Here is a 23294-nt window from a genome sequence, read left to right as displayed (position 1 = left end):
CCATCGACAAGACACCTGCAGATTGGGCGAGCAGCCTTTAAATTCTCGGTGGTAACCAGCGAGGATCTCACCTGGTCCTACACACTGACACAGTGTTGAAGAAGGCACATCGATGCCTCTTCTTCCCAAGACGGTTAGGAAGATAGGAATGAGCCCCAGCATCGCCAGATTATTCTACACCTGCACTTAGAGAGCATCCCGATGGGCTGCATCAGCGGCCGGTTTGGAAACAGCACCGGTGTCAACCGTAAAGCTTAGCATATATACAACAAGCTTGTTGCATATTGCTGCAGCAGGGTGTATTATGCTTCCCCCTTTATGCTGCACACTTGGCCTCAACTCACTACAGCAACATGCTTGTTGCATATATGCCACCATCTGCCCAGCTCAGGGTGAAGCTTCCCCTGCTGCCTCCACTATAGCTGAGTGGATATACAACATGCTTGTTGTATAAATAAAAAAAAATTTAAAAAAGCTCTTCGCTTAACTGACTACAGCAACGCGCTCGTCGCAAATACGCCGACATTTGCTCAGCCCTGGATGACTCTTCTCCGATCTTTGATCAGTTCCGGACCTACCAGCTTCTACTGCAACCGTTATGTTGGGGGTTTTCCCTTGGCACATGGTTTTGTTTTGGGGGTCTATCTATTTTCTAGTTGCTGCTGTCCCCACTCAGTCTGAGATGTCTGCCAGACATACTTAGATCTGGACAGAAAGATGTGTCTGAGGGAGGGAAGGAGTTGAGTGTCCTCCACATCTTGATCGATATAACCGGCATCTTGGTAAGAAGCAATCCATTGCCATGCTGTGCCACGGATTTCAAGAATCATGAGGGTCTGCTGAAAGGTCGAGGATGATGAGGACTGATGACAGTTTGTCTGGACTAGCAGCATGTAAAATCTCAGTGACATCCAAAAGAGCAGTCTCTGTGGAATTTGGTGGTTTGAAGCCAGAATAGTTCACAATGTTTTGTCGTTGCACTGTAAGACTTAATCATGTGCATGATGTTCATTCCACATCACGATTTAAATGTCTGGATGCTGAAAAAAAAAATCATCTTATATATTTCTCACAAGCAAAATGTAAAAACTGCATACCAGAGATTGTCAGAGATTGATAAACATTTACGTGAGATCATAATTAAAGAATAGTTTATCTTGTGATGTTAAATTACAAAATAAAGCAAAATGAACTCTAAATCTTGCTACTTTTCTCACAACTGCAGCTTGGTGTAATATTATCTAAAGTACTTTTGTCTTCCCATCTACAACTTGTATAACATACAGAATCAGCACATGATGAAGTGTTCAGTTACTTTCTGCTTGTCTCGGATTGGAAATATTTTTCTGCTTTGTGTGAGTTCAGTTACTCTTCACTTCATTATTTCAATTGTACTGTTGTAAAATATATTTTGTAATAGTGAAATATATTGTTCATGTGTTGTTCATAAATCTAACATTTTCTTACAGTGAACTGTCCAAAGCTTTTTGACCGGTCTGTTCTTGGCCAAGTAACTTGGCATCTTGAGCAGAACACTGTTAGTAGACATTACCAGGTGAAATTTAAGAAAGTACAGTATAGCCAAGAGTGGAAGAACTCAAGTATCCTGTACAGAGTGCTGACCTCAACCTTACTAAACACCTTTGGAGTGAACTAAAATACTGACTGCACCCCAGACCTCCTCTTGTAGCTGAATGAACACAAATCCCCACAGCCACAATCCAACATCTAGTGGAAAACCTTCCAGAAGTGTGGAGCTCATAATAAGAGCAAAGAACGGACCGGCTTCAAATTAATGCCAAGTCTTTGGAAAAGAATGTTCAACAAGCACATTTGGGTATCATGGTTGTGTGGCCATATAATTTTAGCCATATAGTGTCGACCCCACTGCTATATCAGCTTAACTGCTAGGCTAAAAATAATCCAAAACACAAACCCAAAGAATTCCTACTCAGTGGTTTTCCTGTGTTTGTTTTTGGTGCCAATGATTGAAGGTATAGAAGAAAGCTAATTTTACCTTTAGTAAGCTAGAATGACCTCTGTTTCACAAAAGGTTATAAAGCAACTCACTCTAAAGTCTCCAGTTTTGAGTTTCTGTCCTGCAGTAGATCTTTCAGCTGGTTCACTCCAGAGTTTCCAGGTTTATTTCCATACACATCCAGGTCTTTCAGCTGTGTTGAGGTGTTTGACCTCAGTGCTGAAACTAGAGCTACAATGCCTTCATTTGTGATACTGCACCCTACCAACCTACAGAAAGAAATATTATTATATCCCTCTCTTCTGCACTTACAAATAAATATGAAAATCAAAACACTACATGGGAAACATACTGTAGATATGACAGTGTTATCTCACCCCAGTTTCTCCAGCTTACAGTGTGGATTCTGCAACCCGACAGAGAGCAGCTTCACTCCTGAATCTTTCAGGATATTGCTCCTCAGATATAGTTCTCTCAGACTGGAGGAGTTCAAACTGAGAACTGTGGAAAGTTCTGCACAGCTTTCCTCTTGAAGTTCACATGCACGCAGCCTGAGAGATATGTAATGATGAATCAGAACAAACAATGCTATCTGAAACTAACTCATTTATTCTGCTTTTGCTGAATCTCCCCTAACATTAAATTAAGACAGAAAGGAAAAACAACTACGCCTGTTTAATTGAAGTAAGAGGATCAAATCTGTGGATCCTGATGCCCTGCTATGTTTATCTCATAATCCCATGCTGCTGTTTACTTTAACCTTATAGTTAGTGTTGAGCTAATAGTTTGAGTTGTTCTTAATCCTTTTCCTTCAATTTATCAACAAAATATAAGCAAGTAAATCTTTGCGCAATTATAAGACATGTTGCAGAAGGCCATCGTGCAGGACCAAGACTTTTCTGACCTAATGTCCATATATGTACAATTGCTGTCCAGGGTGGAGACAGCTGCTTAGTGTCTGGCCATAGCACCAGGTACTGTATGTGGAGGACTAAAGGTGCCTTGCACGTCAGGGCTTGCCACAACATCACCCGGCACCTTTGATTTTGGTACATTGAAGGATCATAACCACTAAACTGAAGTAGTGAATCAAGAAGATTTGGGAAGAATATTGTAAAGAGATCTTAGTTTTTGTAAACCAAAAGTTACTTAGGTTCTGTACTGGACCCACCCTCCAATGTCTATCACTAAATAGACTCACCTAGGGTACCAGTTCATGTTAAATGTGCCTGAATGTATATATGTTTAAGCTCTATCATTTCGACTGAAAGTCAAGTACAGTGACACACGAATGATTTGATTTGATATGAAAAGTATATAAGTCTCACCAGAGTATCTCCAGTTTACAGTGTGGATCCTTCAGTCCCTCAGAGAGCTTCTTCACTCCGGAATCATACAGTTTATTGCCACTTAAGTTTAGTTCTTTCAAACAGGAAGAGTTAGAACTAAGAACTGAGGACAACACTGCACAGCTTTCCTCTGTGAGATTGCAGTTACACAGCCTGGGAGAGGAAAAAAACATAGTAATAGCAACAGAGCACTGACATTTATTTCCACTATTCTTAATTTTACATCACATTAATTTATTTGCCACAGTCATTTGTTCTGCAACAGCAATACAATGTGTTATAAAGTGCAACTCGTCTGTACACATACATAAACACACCCATTACTAACATACTGTAGAGATAAAATGAAGTACATAGTCATGTAATCTCCATTGACAAACACTGCAGAGCCATAGTGCATGGATACTAAGATTTAATGTCAGCTTAACTGTGAAAACCGAATGTCTCACCAGAGTATCTCCAGTTTACAGTGTGGATTCTTCAGTCCATCAGAGAGCAGCTTCACTCCTGAATCCTGCAGGTTATTCGAACTCAGGTTCAGTTCTCTCAGGCTGTTGTACTTTGAGCTGAGAACTGAGGACAGAGCTCTACAGCTTTCTTCTGTCAGATTACACATACTCAACCTGGGAAAGAATATAATTATATATCAAAATACAATCACATAAAACAGTCACACCCACATAAAGAAGAAATGTTGTCAAGAAGCAACATTTTAAAATGTGTACATCTATTTTAGGTATTAATTTTATTATAAATATGAGAAGTTTAAAAACAAGATGAAGGTAATATGCAGCATACTATGTACTGGGTATTCTTTTGATGATGGCTGAGATGGAAAAATACTGGCAGTATTTTTACCATGTGCAACTTAAGATATGAAGCTCTAGACCAAATTTGATGTGTCCTTCTCAGCTACTGTAGCACAAAGGCTCCTCACATTCTGGTTTTCTCAAGGATTTTAGGAAGTGGACACAAAGCAGCGTACAGTACTAATTCTTTATTGGCTAATCCCATTGTTGTTTTTCACTCAGACATTTTTATATCACTTAACACTTAACCATTGAGGGCAGATAAAGTAATTTAAAGTTTCTTAAAGGGGAAGAACATCTCTAACCAGGGGCGATTCTAGAATATTCTTTTTAGGGGGGCTCAGCCCCCAGGGTAGGGTTGTATACTACTAACCTTATTGCAATCCACTATTCCATGTGTGTCTTTAATCATTTCTGTGCATGACTGCATATTTGTAATGCCGAAATACATATACAATAATACAATACAATACAATAATATGTTTTACATTTTAAAAGGTCAATTAAAATAAATCATGGTCGTTTTCTAAAGTATGTTTTCATGGGTGTTAATCGCTTCTTTTTTGTTGGAAGAAAAAACATCTATCACACTGTGATAAGGGCCGAAGTTAACGCAGCGAAGACGCATTGTATGAGAAACCGAACTGTGTATTGGTCCAGTAAACTGCAATTACAAGAACTGCACCGATGCAGATGTCATTCGCTCTGCTCGGCGTCCCTGCGGATTGAAAAACGTGCTGAATCCATGCAGACTCAGTTCAGGGGAGGAGCCGAAACATGACGCAGCTTGTCGCCGCTTCAAATGCGTTTTTAAAGGGGACTGAAGCGATCAAAAAATAATTTATCAAATAAATTTTTAGGGGGGCTGGGCAGAAGTTTAGGGGGGCTAAAGCCCCCCTAAAAAGGGCCTAGTGACGCCCCTGTCTCTAACCCTTCTGCAAAACAGTGTTCTCACTGTTCTAAGCAGTTTTATCACAAGACATTTTTTTAATATAACTGCAGACAAAAGATAATGCATCTTGTCCATTCTCACTTTCACTCAGTTAGCTATTGGCCAATGTTCACAAACACACACCTCTGTAATTCTATTGGTGCAGTATATATATATATATATATATATATATATATATATATATATATATATATATATATATATATATATATATATATATATTATGACAATACTCACACAGCTTTGGCTGAGTTTTCAACCACTGGCAGCAACCTCAGAAGACACTCTTCTGATGAACGATATTTTGTCAAGTCAAACTCATCCATTTCCTCTTGTGAGCTCAGTAATACAAACACCAGAGCTGACCACTGAGCAGAAGACAGTCTGGTTCTACTGAAAGCACTTTTACTGGACCTCTTCAGGTAAGTTTGAATTTCATTTACTAATGTATTGCCGTTCATTTCATTCAGGCAGTGGAACAGATTAATGAATTTCTCTGGAGATGGATTCTCTCCGATCTTCCTCCTGACATAGTTGACTATTTCATCGTTGTTATTAGAGCTACTTCCTGTCTGTGGCATTAAGCCTTGTAAGAGAGTCTGATTGGTCTCCAGTGAGAGACCCAGAAGGAAGCGGAGGAACAGGTCCAGGTGTCCATTCTTACTCTTTAAGGCCTTGTCCACTGCACTCTTCAGTAGGTCAGAAATGCTTGGGTTTTTAAAGATATAAATAATCCTAGTGATTTCCTCCCCTATAACAATTTTGTTATTTAATATGAAGGTGAAAAATGCATATAAAGCAGCCAGAAACTCCTGAACACTCAGATGTACGAAGCTGAACACCTTCCCCAGGTGAAGCCCAAACTCCTCTCTGAAGATCTGGGTACACACTCCTGAGTACACTGACACTTCTCTGACATCAATGCCACACTCTCTCAGGTCTTCCTCATAGAAGATCAGGTTTCCTTTCTCCAGCTGGTGGAAAGCCAGTTTTCCCAGTGCCAATATAGTCTCTCTGGTCTGCTGAGGATCAGGGTCACATTTATGATGGTACTTTTGGTCCTTGTGTTTGATCTGAAAGATCAGGAAGTGTGTGAACATTTGAGTCAGAGTCTTGGGGATCTCTCCACCCTCTGCTTCACCCAACATTCTCTCTAGAACAGTGGCTGAGATCCAGCAGAAGACTGGGATGTGGCACATGATGTAGAGGCTTCTTGAAGACTTCAGGTGAGTGATGATGTTATCAGCCAGGCTCTGATCATTGATCCTCTTCCTGAAGTACTCGTCTTTCTGAGGATCACTGAAGCCTCGTACCTCTGTTACCTGGTCTACACACTCAGGAGGGATCTGATTGGCTGCTCCTGGTCTTGTGGTTATCCAGAGGAGAGCAGAGGGAAGCAGATTCCCCTTGATGAGGTTCGTCAGCAGCACATCCACTGAGGCCGACTCTGTCACATCACACAATATCTCATTCTTCTGGAAATTTAGAGGAAGTCGACACTCATCCAGACCATCAAAGATCAACAAGATTTTGTAGGAATCACTGTCTATTGATTCTACTTTTGGTATTTCTGTGAAAAAGTGATGAAGAAGTTTCATGAGACTGAACTTTCTGTCCTTCATCAGATTCAGCTCTCTAAAGGGAAGTGGAAACATGAAGGTGACGTCCTGATTTGCTTTTTCTTCAGCCCAGTCCAGGATGAACTTCTGCACAGAGACAGTTTTTCCAATGCCTGCTATTCCTTTAGTCAGCACAGTTCTGATGGACTTGTCTTTAAAGAGATCATTACATTTGATGGGTTTCTCCTGTGTTGATGGTGTCCTGGACGCTGCCTCAATCTGTCTCACCTCATGTTCATTATTGATGTCTCCACTCCAACCCTCTGTGATGTAGAGCTCAGTGTAGATCTCATTCAGAAAAGCCGAGCTTCCATTCTGTGAGATTCCTTCATTAATTCTTTTACATTTCTTGATCATTTGGTATTTATTTTTTTTATGAATCACATAGTCCAGCCCTGACAAATAAGAGAATATAATGAATGTTTTGCAGTTTGATCAGTACCCACTTATCTAAAGTAGAGACATACCTGAATTCTATCTTCCACAGATTAATATAAAATGTTTGGAAATGTAAAATTATATGATTTCCTCATTTTGTTGATTTGTCTTCACACAGTGGCTCAACTAATTACAGAAATCGATCTAATAGTCTGTGTTATTATTTCAAGTGAAATATGAAGGCTAATATATCTAACTTTCTGAAATTAAAAAGAAATCATATTATGCCATTTTTATCATAGTCCTTGATTAAGAAAAAAGATCAACATACTTAATCTGATAGGTAAATTAATAATGAACAAGTGTAAAGTAATGGAATAATGGTATGTGTTCTTACTGTTCTGCAGTGTGTTGGCAAGATCTGGGTGGTTCTTCTCTAAGAGGCCCATTAACATTATCCGTACACCCTTTCTGGCAGGACTTTGATCATCTTCATCATCTACTTCCCTCTCAGAGCATGATGTGTGATCTGGACTCAGCAGATTCATTAAATTATTCATTTCACTCTTCAGCAGTGTGATGGCTTCAGGCTCCAACTCCTGAGTAGTGAAAGAAGTAAGAGAAAATTGAAATAAAAGTACCCCATGTTTGCAATGAGTTATGCACATTCAAAAGCCGGAAGTGACTGAGGTGACTGTGGCAAAGTTAATTATTATGCATGGCTTATATGAGGAGAGGAGATCAGATAAGTGTTTGGGGCTTGCACCAAGAGAATTACATTTTCTTTAAATAATGGCTAAGAACGATCAGGCTCAGATGTGTGCTTACTTGAAGCCTTAAACACAGACTGCCTAGCTAAGTGCAAATCTATCTTAGAGCACCACACTATAGAGTAAAGAATATAAAATGATGTGTACACACTTTCACTGCTCAAGGCAACCATCATCCTTTAATCAGGAGACTTTAGAGTAATTAGGGTTCAGATGAAGCATTCGTACAAAACTCATTCTTTGTGGCTATTCTGTTGGCTGCCTTTTTTAAGGTTATGTTGTGATTAACATCAATATTATATGAAGATGTGCTCCCAGGTGGTACAGTTTGTCATACCAGCGTCTAGATTAACTCATTAAACTTTCTGACTAAAAGCTGAGTGATTTGGAAGCTTTATTAGTGTATATTATATCATTGTTTGGGCCTTTAATAACCCCAGTACCGATGGGTTCGACACAGTAGGTATTGCAGAGCGGTGTCTTGCAACCGAGATTTCCACTGAAGACCCATTGTGCAAACTGTGTGAAGACCAGAGTGGGTTGTAATTGTAAACTGCTTCTCATGAACGCTTCTGACCTCCAATTATTACAGGGTTCTGTGGGTTCCACTTATCACAGGGTTAAAACTCTATGAATTTTCCTAATGAATTTTTATCTAACTTGTGGTTTGTATCTATGAAACATGGCTGTCTTGTAAATTCGATAAATGTGCCTGAAATTATTTTTAATCTGCTCGATGCAACCCAAAGTGGGATCTTTGGCCACATCGGGCCTCACAGCTCTCTAAGGAGCCAGTTTTCACTGAGGAACATGGCAGAGCTGTTATGGCTTTCACATCCTACAAGCTACCCTATAGGTCTAAAAGCACAGGGCCAGTGAAAATATGCAAAGACCATTTAGCAATCCGATTCATTTTAACTAATGACTGATTACAAATATTGTGAATTGTTTGTCTTTGGGGTCTTGACAGACTATAGTGACATCATCACAGTCAATTTTATGCACTAGATTTCCTAATTCTCAGAAGCTAGATAGATATGTCCGAAGTCCTAATTTAATATATGCCATTTAATTCATGTCTGGACTTGTCATTTTGAGATTACAAATTACAGTGATATTTATACCATATCATCATAATTATTCAGACTTATGTTATACAGACAGTTATAGCATTTCACTGAGGTTAGACAAATTGACTGTGTTTAGTTCATACCCAAAACAGCATTTCATTGTGATGGAGGTGTCTGTGATTGAGTTTTAATACTGTTAACCCTAGCCCTAACACGATCACATTTTAGCATAAGCATTCACATTTAAGGACAAGGAATCTGGGTCCTCTCAGGCTGGGTACACCTGTAGTATAACCCTAACATCTGTAGCGTAACCCTAACATTTGGAATCTAACCCTAACCCCTGTAGTCTAACCCTAACATACAGTACACTCTAAACCTAACCCTAACATCTGTAGCCTAACCCTACACACACACACACACACACACACACACACACACACACACACACACACACACACACACACACACACAAATTCACCTTAAATATGGATTCCATTTGATTTCTGCTGGTTACTTTTGATTTCTCTTTCTGGAGTCTGCAAACAGGAAAAATATTATTCAAAGCTGCACAACATACAGATAAAAATTTAATCTGAATTTATCTCTAATTTTCCTCATTGCCAGTTGCTGGGAATTGCATCATCAAGAAAAAAAAATGTTTTGTCCTCTTCCACATACTGTTTCAAAATGGACACGATTTAAGAAGTGTTTGTGAATGATTGGAAGATGGACATGTGATAAAGGAGTGGGTTATTCAGTGAATGAGCGTCCACCTGTGTGGTATTAATCATGCTGTGCACGCTGAAAGCCATGAATGCTGAACAGAGAGTAACAGTGGCGTATGGCCAAATATTTTTCTAGAACGGTTTGTGGGACATGACAAAGATCTCAATCTTTCCAAAATCCAGATCTCAATCTGATCGAGCATGTGTGGGATTTGCTGGACAAACAAGTCTGATACATGGAGGCTCCGCTGCACTTCCCTTAACTTACAGAACTTGATCTGCTGTTAACATCAGCACAGCGTTAGAGGTCTTATGGAGTCCATGCCTCCATGGGTCAAATATGTTTTAGTGGTGCAATGTATGTATGAGGGACACCTTCACATCATCCTTACCTCAGGTCAGTAGAACTGTTTCTGTCTCTCAAATTCCATGGTTGATCCATTGACCTGTCAGTCTTCATAGACACTTGGCTGGGTTCAGGTGGGTCTGATCTCTCACCTTCCATCAAACTAAAGCCAACAGGACAATCACATATTATTTCTATGAATCTTTATTTTTTATATCAAATTCCATAATAATCCCCCCTCAGAGAGTGTTTTTTTTTCTCCTAAACATTGGCATCAATTGTATTAATTAATGTTGACTTAAAAAAACGATCTCTCTTCAGTGAGTATTAGATTTCAAAATTTGGAACCCAAATTGGACGTCCCAGAGACACAGTAGGGGATTATTTCAGCATAAGGAATATTCACGAATGGGAAACATGTCACACACATACAGTGCAGATGATCTGGGTTAAATAGCATTGTTTTGCACATTAACTTACAGAAAATAAGAAGGTTCATAAATGATCATTATCGTTACCATCCCTCTATAGAAGGAAATATCTAAAAAGGCTAGAACTTTTTTATTGTTCTTATTGTTTTACATTAATATGTTATTAATATGTTAATTGGTTGATGGGAGTTTGTAAGGATAAATAACAAAAGAGTTAGCTTAGTTTTTGGTTTTAGGATTGATGATATATAATACATAAAGGCAAACTAATGCTGTGTTGTTTAAAAAAATAAGAGAAGGTTGGAAACATCATATGACAAAGCAGTGAGTGGTATCTTAACTGAACAAACTACATGTTCTTTAATTTAGTTAGCTTTGTTGTCTCCCAAACCTCAGCATTAGTTCAGGATTCACACCAAAGTGCTGAGGAACTCACAAATCTGATTGTTTAGAAGAATTTTTACAGCATCTTTGATGTACAGGATATTTGGTGTTTTGGTTTTAGAGTTACTGTAGCCTGTGATTACTTCAGTGTAATGTTTTCAGTTGCTGTGATAGAAAGCATGTTTTATTTTCCCTATTCCTTTTCTATTACTCTAAGTTTTACTTCTTTACTTTTCATCTTTTATACCTACTCTTTTTCTCTCTTTGGCCTCATCTCTAGCACATTCTGACCCAATATCAGCTCGCACTAACAATCTGTATTCACAAACAAAATCTCTGATCACGTACAAAAAATGGCAGAATTTCTTCCTTTGACTATGGCTAGATGATTGGGTCAGAACATCTCTAAAATGACAATACCTAATACAATTGGTCTAAGGAAGGACAATTTGTGAACCGGTTTCCCAATGCTTTCTCTTCTGCATGAGGAGAAAAGGTTAGGTCTAATTTGAGGTAGTGTGATGCTAAGAGTAATGTTTTGCTGGGACACCTTGAATCCTAGCATTCATGTGGATGTTACTTGGACACATACCACCTACCTAATCACTTTTGTAGATTAAGTACTCCCCTTTATGGCAAGTTTCCATAATGTCACTGTATTCTTTCAGCAGAAGAATGCTCCCTGACATACTGCAAATGTTTTTATAGAATGGTTTGTGGGACATGACCAAGAGTTTCAAATTCCAGATCTCAATCTGATCGAGCATGTGTGGGATTTGCTGGACAAACAAGTCTGATACATGGAGGCTCCACTGCACTTCCCTTAACTTACAGAACTTGATCTGCTGTTAACATCAGCACAGTGTTAGAGGTCTTATGGAGTCCATGCCTCCATGGGTCAAATATGTTTTAGTGGTGCAATGTATGTATGAGGGACACCTTCACATCATCCTTACCTCAGGTCAGTAGAACTGTTTCTGTCTCTCAAATTCCATGGTTGATCCATTGACCTGTCAGTCTTCATAGACACTTGGCTGGGTTCAGGTGGGTCTGATCTCTCACCTTCCATCAAACTAAAGCCAACAAGACAATTACATATGTAAGTATTATTTCTATGAATCTTTATTTTTTATATCAAATTCCATAATAATCCCCCCCTCAGAGAGTGTTTTTTTTTCTTCTAAACATTGGCATCAATTGTATTAATTAATGTTGACTTAAAAAAAAAAAAACGATCTCTCTTCAGTGAGTATTAGATTTCAAAATTTGGAACCCAAATTGGACGTCCCAGAGACACAGTAGGGGATTATTTCAGCATAAGGAATATTCACGAATGGGAAACATGTCACACACATACAGTGCAGATGATCTGGGTTAAATAGCATTGTTTTGCACATTAACTTACAGAAAATAACAAGGTTCATAAATAATCATTATCGTTACCATCCCTCTATAGAAGGAAATATCTAAAAAGGCTAGAACTTTTTTTATTGTTCTTATTGTTTTACATTGATATGTTATTAATATGTTAATTGGTTGATGGGAGTTTGTAAGGATAAATAACAAAAGAGTTAGCTTAGTTTTTGGTTTTGGGATTGATGATATATAATACATAAAGGCAAACTAATGCTGTGTTGTTTAAAAAACGAGAATAAGAGAAGGTTGAATTACTTCTTTATAATTTACTTCTTTACTTTTCATTCTCTTTTACTTACTCCTTTTCTCACTTTGGCCTCATCTCTAGCATATTCTGACTTTATATCAGCTCGCAATAACTATTTCTAGTCACAAATAAAAATGTCTGATCACATAAACAGGTCAGAAACTCTTTCTTCAAAATTTGACATTACAGTGTAATACTGGCTGCAACTCAAATTACAGGTTTATGTTAATGTAATGCATTTACAAATGTGAAATTGGATAGCTTTCAATCTAACATGGTTTAATTATTGTAGCATTGTGTAAGGAGTCAGATATGCTTTAAGTTTTACAACATGGAAAAGTTTTAGGCTTTCACCTTTCATCGTTCCCTTTCACTTGATCCTCAAAGAGACTCATTTTGGATTTTTTTTTTCTCTACACACACACACACACACACACACACACACACACACACACACACACACACACACACACACACAAAGGAAATGTTTGAGGGAAAAAAAAGGCAAATGTCATTATGTCATAAAATAAACTGTTATTTCCTAACAATGATAGTTTATTAAGAAAACCTGTATCCCTGGACATTAAATCAATTTTCCTGTAAAACAATCCCAGTACATAAAATGGCTCATACTGTACATCTTTGGCATGTGGCAGAACAGGAAACTTGCTTTACAAACTGTGTAGCTAATAACTATGATGCAATCTGGTGCAGTCATTTCGTCTGTAAAGAAATAACTTATATATAACATCATATATAGAACATATAATATATAGTAATATATAATCCTCTTTTTCAAAACTCTTCAAAAATTAATCTCATCCCCAAAATTCACTCAAATACTATATATGTCTCAAATTCATTTAACTAACAGAATGGCGACATTATGACTACTAGACAGTGACCTCAACAACACTAACAAGAGAAAGTACTAACCACTGAGATCTCTGAAGTTTGAATGATTTTCTCATAATAGAAATAGTTTTATTACAGAATCAGAAAAACACATTTTCACTTTACTGACTAGATTTTTTTATAGAAATTCATCATTTTCTCTCTCTCTCACTCTTCTTCCCCACCATCCTGTCTTCCGTAATCCTTTTACTGAAAAACAGGACACTGAGTAGTCAGTTAGCCGTGTTCACATTGATTATTACTTTTTTATTGTAAATATTCCATTTTTCTATTTTCTATATTTTAGTTGGTTTCTGTAAAACTGTGTGAATGTAGTTGTGTGAAACATATTTGTAAGCAGTGTGTTAGAGTTAGAATAATGTGCTGAAGGTTCACAGTGTAGATGGTGGTGTGTGAAAGAATAAAGGGCTGATGGAGATTGGAATATGTGATTTAAATGTATTTTATGTGAGATCCATAAGTGTTTGTCATTTACAGTTTGTTCTTATTCTGTAATGTATAAGAATTGTATTAAACTAAAGGCAAACTACACATACTGTACTGTATGTACACACACACACACCTATTACTGTATGTACACACACACACACACACCTATTACTGTACTGTATGTGCACAAAAGTGCAGTAAATCATCTGAATACATTTTTAATTTAAAGTTACAGTACAGCTTCAAATTGTTCACTGGAGTTATGATGAAGCACGGGTTCTTACATTTACAATGGAAGTAAATGTACAAAACAAGTGTAACTAAAGACAAAGGTGTCTACAACAAATCACACACTGATTTCAGATCCTGATAGTAAATTTGTTCTTCTTTTAACCCAAAGCTATATGGATGTGAGAAAACATAAAGTAAGGCTAACATCAGTGTTATTCCTCATCTGTTAAATGCTCAGTAGCAGGATGATAAATAGTTGAATGCTATTCAAAATAATTCTTCATTTGAAATGTAAAAGTCTTTTGGTTCAGTACCAAAATAACAAAATAAGCATATTATACAATCACACACAATAGTTATAGTTCTCAGATCAAATTTAAAGGATACAAAATATTATAAATACGTATTATAGATTTAGACACTCACTGTGATTCACCTCTTCACAAAGCTCAAGCTGACTGTTTCCCAGAAACACAAACCAGACCAGTGTGACTTGTTCTGACAAAGGAATGTGGCACATAGTAATTACCAGAAACACGCACACAAAAACAAACATAAAGAATCTCTTCATATGGGTTCTGGGCCATGTCCACAGATCAGACACAGAACACATAGTCTGCCTTTAATGCTCAGCTCCACAGACACTGGGTATATGTTTCTTTTTTGTTCCCATTTCCTGAAATCATTTGAAAGTACCTTTATACATCATACTGTTTTTGAACCTCTAAAGAAATGCCTCAGCTATTTTCAACCAAAAGGAGCGCCATGACTTCAACAGAGTTCATTTCATCTTCAACTTATATAAATAGAAAAAAAAGATCTACATATTTTAAAATAATTAACAAACAATTGGGTAACACTTTACAATAAGGTTCATAGGCTTTCGGGAATACCTCCCGGAAAATACTTTTTGCAGGTTGGGTTATTTAAAATGAATAAATGAAATATTTTTGAATAAAACTTTGTTTCTGCAATACTCCAGTCCACCACGTATTGGCAGTAAAATGCTCAATCACTGCTCTTCCAACCGCCTTGAAACACTGAAGAAAAACAGCATATTCAGGCATTCACTAAATTCCAGGGGTTTCATTACCACCACGTAAAGTGGGCGTGTTTCCGGAGGTTTTGGAAAAACGCCCTCTTAAACAAAAAAAAAGAGCATACTACAAAGGACAAAACAGTCATACAGGTAGATTTATTTTAGAAAACAAAAACAACCAAAAACTAGTTAGGGTTAGAGTTAGGGTTAGATTATCAAATACTGTAGGCCACGCCTACCTGATGACGCAATATCTGTTACGCTGTTCCAAATCCCTGGAAATAAGTGCATCCCCTTTTATAACACTGTATATAGTTTAAATGACAATAAAAGCTTCTTGACTTGAATTCTGGCCTCAGAAGGTGTACTGGATACGTCACTTACCATGTCATTGTGAAAGCCCCCACCCCAGTATTGGAGATATCCACCACAACTAAAAAGGGCCCGGAGCTTAATCGCCAGAGCTGATGTAAAAGCCTCCTTGGCTATAATAGGGCCTTGGTTTGGTTGGTGGCCAGGTTTCAGGCCAAACATGCCTGGGGTTGCTGTCCGACAAAGAGTTGAGGAAGAGCGCAGTGGAGCTACTGTAAATACTTAGATGAATAGGTATAGAGGTGTTTGGGTTAAACTGGATAGTGAGTAAACATCTCAAATTGTATGTCTGATGTAACATACTGACATCTTAATATTTTTCATGTGCTGAGTCTGCTTAAGGATCCTTGCTTCATCCTTATTGGCATCACACACATCATGTACAAGAACTATTCTAAAATATAAATGCTATGGTTAACCAAATAATCTATGTAATCATTAATTTACACACATTGAAGAATGTTTGACTGTTTGTGCTATTTAATCTCTTCTTACTGTCAAAAAAACACAGTTTGTGTGTGTGTGTGTGTGTACCATTGCAAGATCTTGATACAAAATAACACTATATCAATGACACAATATTTGCTATAAATACTTCTCACATTTCTATGCTCATTTTACTCTATATCTCTTGTACCATGTTGGATCTCTTGTATACGTTTGTAAGTTAAATATGCTCACTTACATGTTTTGAATTTTTAACCGGATTGGTGCTCGTCATGAACATCTGATTATCAGCTGATGCAGCTTGACAACGTGGCCTGCCTGAACTAACACCATGCTTGATTTTTCTAAAAAAGGAAACCAATTAGTTGTTCATATTAAGAGACCCGTCTTATTTACTCTTGTATATTTAATATTGCTCTTTAATTCAGCAAAAATAAATTTTATCCAATTACTCGATTAATCGATGAAATTTTCGGTATAATACTTGATTACTACAGAAAATTTAATTGATTAATCGAGTAATTGGATATTTGATGATCGATGCCACAGAAATGCACTAAGAGACGTTCCAAACAAACCTTCTGTATATCTACATCCATGTGTTTTATTTGTGTGGAAAAAAGGGAACCTGTAGATGAGGGTTTGTATTTAAAAAGATTCTAAGAGCTCCTAACTTAGATGGAAAAACTAGGAATTGTATCTTAAGAGTGATTCAGGACTCTTGGTCACAAAAATAATCCCTACACAATCTAATCTGTATCATCTTATTAACTTTATCATTATTAAATATTTTATACAATATTTTTCTTCTCTGTCTTCACCTTTCGGCCATTTTGTCCTCTGATAAAGAAACTCTTAAGCTTCTTAAAAGTCCTCCTCACTACTCCTAACACTTTTTGATCTTATGAGCTCCTTTAATCAGAATCAGAATCAGAAAGAGCTTTATTGCGAGGTATGTTTTCACATGCGAGGAATTTGTTTTAGTGACAGAAGCTCCACAGTGTAACAGACTGACATACACAGTATAGATGGAATTGTATGTACAAATGTACAAGTGGGAAATGTGCAATTGAAATATACATAGCATGTGTTTTAAGTAAATCATGTGTAAGAAGGGTGTTGTGTGTTCCGTGTATGTTAAGTGTTCATCAGATGGATTGCCTGGGGAAGGAAACTGTTCCTATGTCTGGTCGTTCTGGTGCTCAGGGCTCTGTAGCGTCGAACAGATTGCAACAGTTCAAAGAGTGAGTGTGCTGGATGTGATGTGCTGATGGTCCAGGTGCCGGGTTTGAGTTTTCCCAGTCGCACTAGCTGCTGCCTGTCTGTCAGAAAGCTGGTGATCCACTGACAGAGAGAGGAGGGAACAGAGAGCTGGGTTAATTTGGGCTGTAGGAGTGATGGGATGATGGTGTTAAAGGCAGAGCTGAAGTCCACAAACAGGATCCTCACATAAGTCCCTGGTCTGTCCAGATGCTGCAGAACATAATGCAGTCCCATATTGACTGCATCGTTCACAGACCTGTTTGCTCTATAGGCAAACTGCAGGGGGTCCAGTAAGGGTCCAGTAATGTCCTTCAGATAAGCTAGAACCAGTCTTTTTCAAATGATTTCATGACCACAGACATTAGAGCCACAGGTCTGTAGTCATTAAGTCTGGTGATTTTGGGTTTCTCTGGGACGGGAATGATGGTGGAGCTTTTGAAGCATGAGGGGACTTCACACAGCTCCAGTGATCTATTGAAGATCCGTGTGAAGATGGGGGCCAGCTGATCAGCACAGGCTTTCAGACAGGCTGGTGAAACGCTGTCTGGGCCTGGAGCCTTTCTTCTCTTGGTCTTCCTGAAGACCTGACACACATCATCTTCACTGAACTGGATTGAAGGTGTGGCTGAGTCGGGGGTTACAGGAGGTGAGAATTGTGTTTTTTCAAACCTGCAACAGAACTCGTTCAGGTCGTTTGCCAGTTGATTCACCACAGTGCGGGGGGATTGTATCAGGTAGTTGGTGAATAATTCGGAATAATTCCTCTTTGCCACTCTGATCTCCTTTTCCAGTGTGTATTTGGCCTGTTTGTACAGGACTCTATCCCCATTTCTGTGAGCATCCACTTTGGCCTGACAGAGCTGGCTGAGTTTTGCACTGAAGCATGGCTTGTCATTGCTGTAAGTTAAGTGAGTCCTGGCAGGAATATACAAATCCTCACAGAAACTGATGTATGATGTTACAGTCTCTGTGAGCTCGTCCAGGTCGGTGGCAGCAGCTTCAAAAACAGACCAGTCAGTGAGAGAGAAACAGGCTTGTAGATCCTGCTCCGCTTCCATAGTCCATCTTTTTACACTCCTTAATACAGGTTTAGCTGATTTCGGTTTCTGCCTGTAGGTCAGTATGAGATGAACTAAGCAGTGATCAGAGAGTCCTAGAGCTGCCCGTGGGACAGAGTGATATGCATCCTTTATTACAGTGAGTGATCCAGTGTGTTACTGTCTCTGGTGGGAGAATTGCTTTATTAAAGTCGCCAAGAATTATTAGTACAAAGTTCGGGTGTTGTTGTGCACTCTCTGTGATCATGTCAGCGAGTGTCTGTAAGTCCAAGCTCACATGCTCTTGTGGAGGAATGTAAACACTCACCAGAATGAACGAGCAAAAGTCCGCAGGCGAAGAGAGCAGTTTGCAGTTAATGAGGAGTGTTTCAAGATCTGGACAGCACATATTTAACACAGTTACATCAGAACACCACCTTTAATTGATGTAAAAACATCCCGCCGCCGTGCGATTTCCCCTTTGATTCTGCGTCGCGATCTGCTCTAAAGAGCTGAAAGCCCGGCCGACTTAATGCGCTGTCCGGAATGGCTTTGTTCAGCCAGGTTTCTGTGAAGCAGAGAGCAGCAGAGTTTGAAAAATCCTTATTTGGTGAGCAGAAGGAGTTCGTCCATTTTGTTAGGAAGAGAGCAGAGATTTGCCATTTGCCTTAAACCACGCTGTCTGAGTTTCACGAGCGCACCGGTGTGCCTCCACCTTCTGCGCATCCTGAAGCTCTTAAACAGCGCAGCCGCTCTGCCAATATTCAGCAAAACGTCGGAATAATCAAAAACCGATAAAATATCTTGTGGTGTGTCCTGCCGAATGTTCAGCAGTTCATCCCTGGTGAAACTGATCGGATTTCCTTGACATAGAACAGGAAAAACTAACAAAAACAGAGCAAACACTGAGGAGCTAAGCACTGAGGCTGCCATCCATGGTGCCATCTTGGCTAGATTAAGGGGATGCTTTATGAATAACTTTTATCTTTACTAGGATCTTCTCTTTACACTAAGAATCTTTACGAATTTGAGCACTGATGTATAATTTTCCTTCTAATTAATTGGCTGAATTTAACAGAGATGTCAATGTTTTATTTGTACAAACAACCACTAGTAATGTCTTATCCTGATAGTGTGAAAACATTTGGTCTGTCTGTGTTGGTCACTCTGATTTAGTTTATTCAGAGTTTTATTAAAAGTAGGACAAAGGGGCAGAGAGGTTTGCATAAATTGTTTTGCATGAAGGAAAACAAATACGCAGCTCATTTTATCACCAAATTGCAAAAAGACAGAAAGGTCACAAAGACTGGAGCTGTTTACTAACACATAGTATGGATCATTTTTTCCCTGTAAGTACTACAAATGGTGAGAGTTAAGACAACATAAGACCTGGGCTCATATTCATGAAGATTATAAGAATGATCTCAGAGAGTTCCTAATTTAGCTTAAACTATTAATCTTAGGAGTGATTCAGGAATCTACAACACCTTTTATCTTGGAAAGGAGGCCATATTAATATTGGCCATATCTGTATTCTTTCCCTATCGTTTGCATTTATTAAAAAACTTTCACTTTTACATTGTAACTTTGAACAAAAGTTTCAAATTCATGGTATCTTAAGTATGTAACCTAGTGAGCCAGAATTAATGTATCCAATGTTAGAGATTTAAGCTCTTATGTATGTCATGCTGGATAAGGGCATCTGTCACATGCTGTAAATGTAAATGTATTAAGTCCAGTGCAAATAAATTGTATTTTTTGGTGAATATTGAATTCATTTGTTGATCAAATTTTACTTTTTTGAGGCTTTTATTATTCACAGATGATGTTAGGGAAATTGTATATTTGCATATCCGCCCTCGTGTTAATCTGAGTGTAAAAAAGAAAAACTTAACTCTGTTATGTAATACAGGTTTAAATTATATGGATATACTCAAGTAGAGATGTCAGTGTAATGAAGGAACACGTGTTAAGTGGGTCTTAAGTAAAGCAGGACAAAGGGATGGAGTGGTTTGCAAAAGCCATTTTGCATGAAGACAAATAAGCAGCTCTGTTCAATCACAATATGTAAAAAGGTCTCTGAAGGTCACAGTAAGAAAGTAAAAACAAAGCAAAAATCATATGTTTCATTATTTAGTAAGGTTGTGTAACATTCTTAGTGGTAGAATGTTATTTAGTTAACAAGAATGTTATCTCTTGAAAAATACATTACGTGAGGTGAAAAAATAAAAGTTTTGCAATGAAACCAGAGGGAGTTGTTCAGTGACGTAGTGTTTTGCCAATACACGCTTCTCAATGGCTATAACGCACACTGCAGCTGCAGATGTATCGGGGCAGACACGTGTACAGAATTACAGGAAGATAAAATGTAAGACTAATACAGCTTCTGAGTCACTGCAGTCTTCCCTTAATAAAACTGCATTCTTGATTGAAAGAGATTGTTTTATTTTATGAATATTTTTCTTTATAATTTTCATACCCATTTAATATTTCTTTAGCTTAGTCCATTAATATGAATTGACTGAACTTCACACAATGAAGATGTAAGCTATTTAAATCTGACAGTGTATATTCTATTTAAAAGTCCCGTAACTCATGATGAATTATATGATGAAATAAATCCCAAACAATGAATGTTTAAATTAGTTAGTCTTTTATTTATTTTTTTATTTTTTTTGTGTGTAAAAGCTCCTAAGATTTAGAATAAATCAGTTCATATCCATCCTGATAAACAAGGCCAGTTGATGGTTTATCTTTATTTTCAGCTCCCTTCTGATTCAAGACTGTAAGACAAAGACTGCTATTCCCTAACACTTAATAAGAAAAAATGTTTCCTAAACGAATTATAAACAGCTTTTAGACAATTAAAGATTTGAATAATAATTTAAATTGAATTGTTATGTCTGACAGGGGGCACGGTGGCTTAGTGGGTAGCATGTTCGCCTCACACCTCCAGGGTCGGGGTTCGATTCCCGCCTCCGCCTTGTGTGTGCGGAGTTTGCATGTTCTCCCCGTGCCTCGGGGGTTTCCTCCGGGTACTCCGGTTTCCTCCCCCAGTCCAAAGACATGCATGTTAGGTTAATTGGCATCTCTGGAAAATTGTCCGTAGTGTGTGAATGCGTGAGTGAATGAGAGTGTGTGTGTGCCCTGCGATGGGTTGGCACTCCGTCCAGGGTGTATCCTGCCTTGATGCCCGATGACGCCTGAGATAGGCACAGGCTCCCCGTGACCCGAGAAGTTCGGATAAAGCGGTAGAAAATGAATGAATGAATGAATGTTATGTCTGACGAGCAGTGATTTAAAATAGATTTCTGTAGAAAAAAAAATTTTCTCAGTCTTTTCTAACTGATACTCTTTATTTCTGCAAGATATCATTTTAAAGCCAAAGTCAGACTGGATATTCCATGTGGAGATTATTCAAGTAATTATCAGATTATTAGTCAAGTAATTATTACAGGAGTATCTTTGGGATGTTTTTCCTAAATCCTCAATGCCAGTCATTTTTACTGGATTTTACCTTCTTTAAAACAAGCAGTAAATATATCCCCAAATAATATAGTCAATTCACATGGGTTTCTCTTGAATGTAATGTCATTACTCCAAGACCACGGTGCAACACGTAACCATACACAAGACCACAAAAAGTGCAAATACACAGACTAGAATGTCTTTTTGCTGTATCATTTCCCTTCACTGAAACTAAGAGGCCTAAACATGTTCCAGTAGCACTTGAAAGATGTGGACTCCACAAGACCTCTGAAGGTGTGCTGTGGTATCAAGCACAGAGATACTTTGAGACCAGCAAGTTGCAATATTGGATTGAGATCTGGAGAATTCGGAGGTCCACTTGTGGCACTTAATGTGGTCAGCATGGCAACTCAAAATCTGGTTGAAACCTAATGGAATCTTTCTTTCTTAAATTACACACTCAAACAGCATTTACAATGTTAATTAACTCTCAATGATTTACTCGTTTTTTTCCGTGCCTCCTCCCTCTCAGATTTCCCTACACTAAGATTTGTAAAATAGGGAAAGTAGGAGGATGTGGTGTGTAAAGGTGTGTGTGAAGTCAACAAGTTTAAAAGCAGATAAACAGTAACTCAGTTTATCAGATACTGCACAACATATCTGGAGGACACTAAAATTTATAAAAAGCTGATAGTTCACTTCTTACATTTCAGGTATGATTTAATATTTTAATTAAATGCCTTTAATATATAAAACATTTAATGTTTGTACTGTTCTATAACTATATTGCTGAGTTAAGGACTGACAAAAATTATCTTGAATAATTGTAATAATCAAAAATGATCAGCTTGGACAAAGAGTAGATATATTTTGAACTCCTTAACTAATTCATTTCCGGTGACTAGTTTGATAAATTTACGCATTTATAATTTATTGTATATCTCATGTTGAAAAATGGTTTATGTAAAAATGAACTTTTGAATGCCAATTATGACTGAAACACAGTAGATGATTAGTTATTAGTTCTGTTGTTCTTCTCATGTTAAAAACTTAATTAATTAGAATGTAATAATCTAATAGTCTATTTAACATGTGATTGTTTGAAAAATCTGTACCAATATCTGTAATGACTGAAAGGGTTAAATTTAAAAATAATATTGCAATTGCATGCTAAACTTTATTACTGCTCTTAGTAAGAAAAGTCAATTTTATGTGATGTAGTGCAGTTAGGCCATTTAATTTCACTTATAATGAAATTATTTTTAATTAATCTAAACCTTCTTAATCTATTCAGGTGTTGTAACAAAAACTAAAATAAACCTGTAATATAAACACCATAAATATGATAAAAATTGCATTTATGGTAGTTTTTTCATTCTCTTCTCAGCAAAACTTAAGAACTTGTTTCTCAATGATTCAATACTGGTTTGACTCGTGATCTAGATGTAACTCACCTTCATACACTTCGTTATCTGTTCGTCTTCTTTAGCCATTTCTTCATGATTCTCTGTGTTTAACTTCAAATATAATCAGATTTAATGATGTGGCTCTTGCACGTTTAGGTTTTGCAGGAGTCACTTTTTTGATCTGGACTGTTGTGCGATTTTAATCACTTC

The 23294-nt window shown here is 37.7% G+C and overlaps 1 protein-coding gene across 3 annotated transcripts; it reads right to left on the bottom strand.

Moving 5' to 3' along the window:
• Nucleotides 1–465: 465 nt before the first annotated feature.
• Nucleotides 466–14559, bottom strand: LOC113663736 (NACHT, LRR and PYD domains-containing protein 3-like). Of its 3 annotated transcripts, XM_047803865.1 has the most exons (12): nucleotides 14479–14559; nucleotides 12832–12890; nucleotides 11771–11887; nucleotides 10046–10162; nucleotides 9407–9464; nucleotides 7483–7684; nucleotides 5326–7102; nucleotides 3777–3950; nucleotides 3307–3480; nucleotides 2356–2529; nucleotides 2071–2247; nucleotides 466–1040 (listed from the first exon to the last, which is right to left on the bottom strand). In XM_047803865.1, the coding sequence occupies exons 2-12, from the start codon at nucleotides 12870–12872 to the stop codon at nucleotides 1019–1021; spliced, it is 3033 nt and encodes a 1010-aa protein (XP_047659821.1). In that variant the 5' UTR covers nucleotides 12873–12890; nucleotides 14479–14559; the 3' UTR covers nucleotides 466–1018. The 3 variants fall into 3 exon arrangements, with proteins under 3 accessions (XP_047659821.1, XP_047659822.1, XP_047659823.1); XM_047803866.1 differs by lacking the exon at nucleotides 3307–3480; XM_047803867.1 differs by lacking the exon at nucleotides 10046–10162.
• Nucleotides 14560–23294: the final 8735 nt, after the last annotated feature.

This window comes from Tachysurus fulvidraco, chromosome 19 (genome assembly GCF_022655615.1).
Source record: "Tachysurus fulvidraco isolate hzauxx_2018 chromosome 19, HZAU_PFXX_2.0, whole genome shotgun sequence".
In the NCBI taxonomy this organism is placed as follows: Eukaryota; Metazoa; Chordata; class Actinopteri; order Siluriformes; family Bagridae; genus Tachysurus; species Tachysurus fulvidraco.
This window is presented reverse-complemented; position numbering and strand designations above follow the sequence as displayed.

Excerpts from the sequence above, each read along its gene's own strand:
- LOC113663736 (XM_047803865.1), bottom strand. The coding sequence starts at position 12,872 with ATGAGTCTCTTTGAGGATCAAGTGAAAGGGAACGATGAAAG. Across the intron at positions 10,163-11,770 it reads AACAGTTCTACTGACCTGAG|TTTGATGGAAGGTGAGAGAT; the intron begins GTAAGGATGATG and ends TGTTGGCTTTAG. Across the intron at positions 2,530-3,306 it reads TGTAAACTGGAGATACTCTG|GCTGCGTGCATGTGAACTTC; the intron begins GTGAGACTTATA and ends CATATCTCTCAG.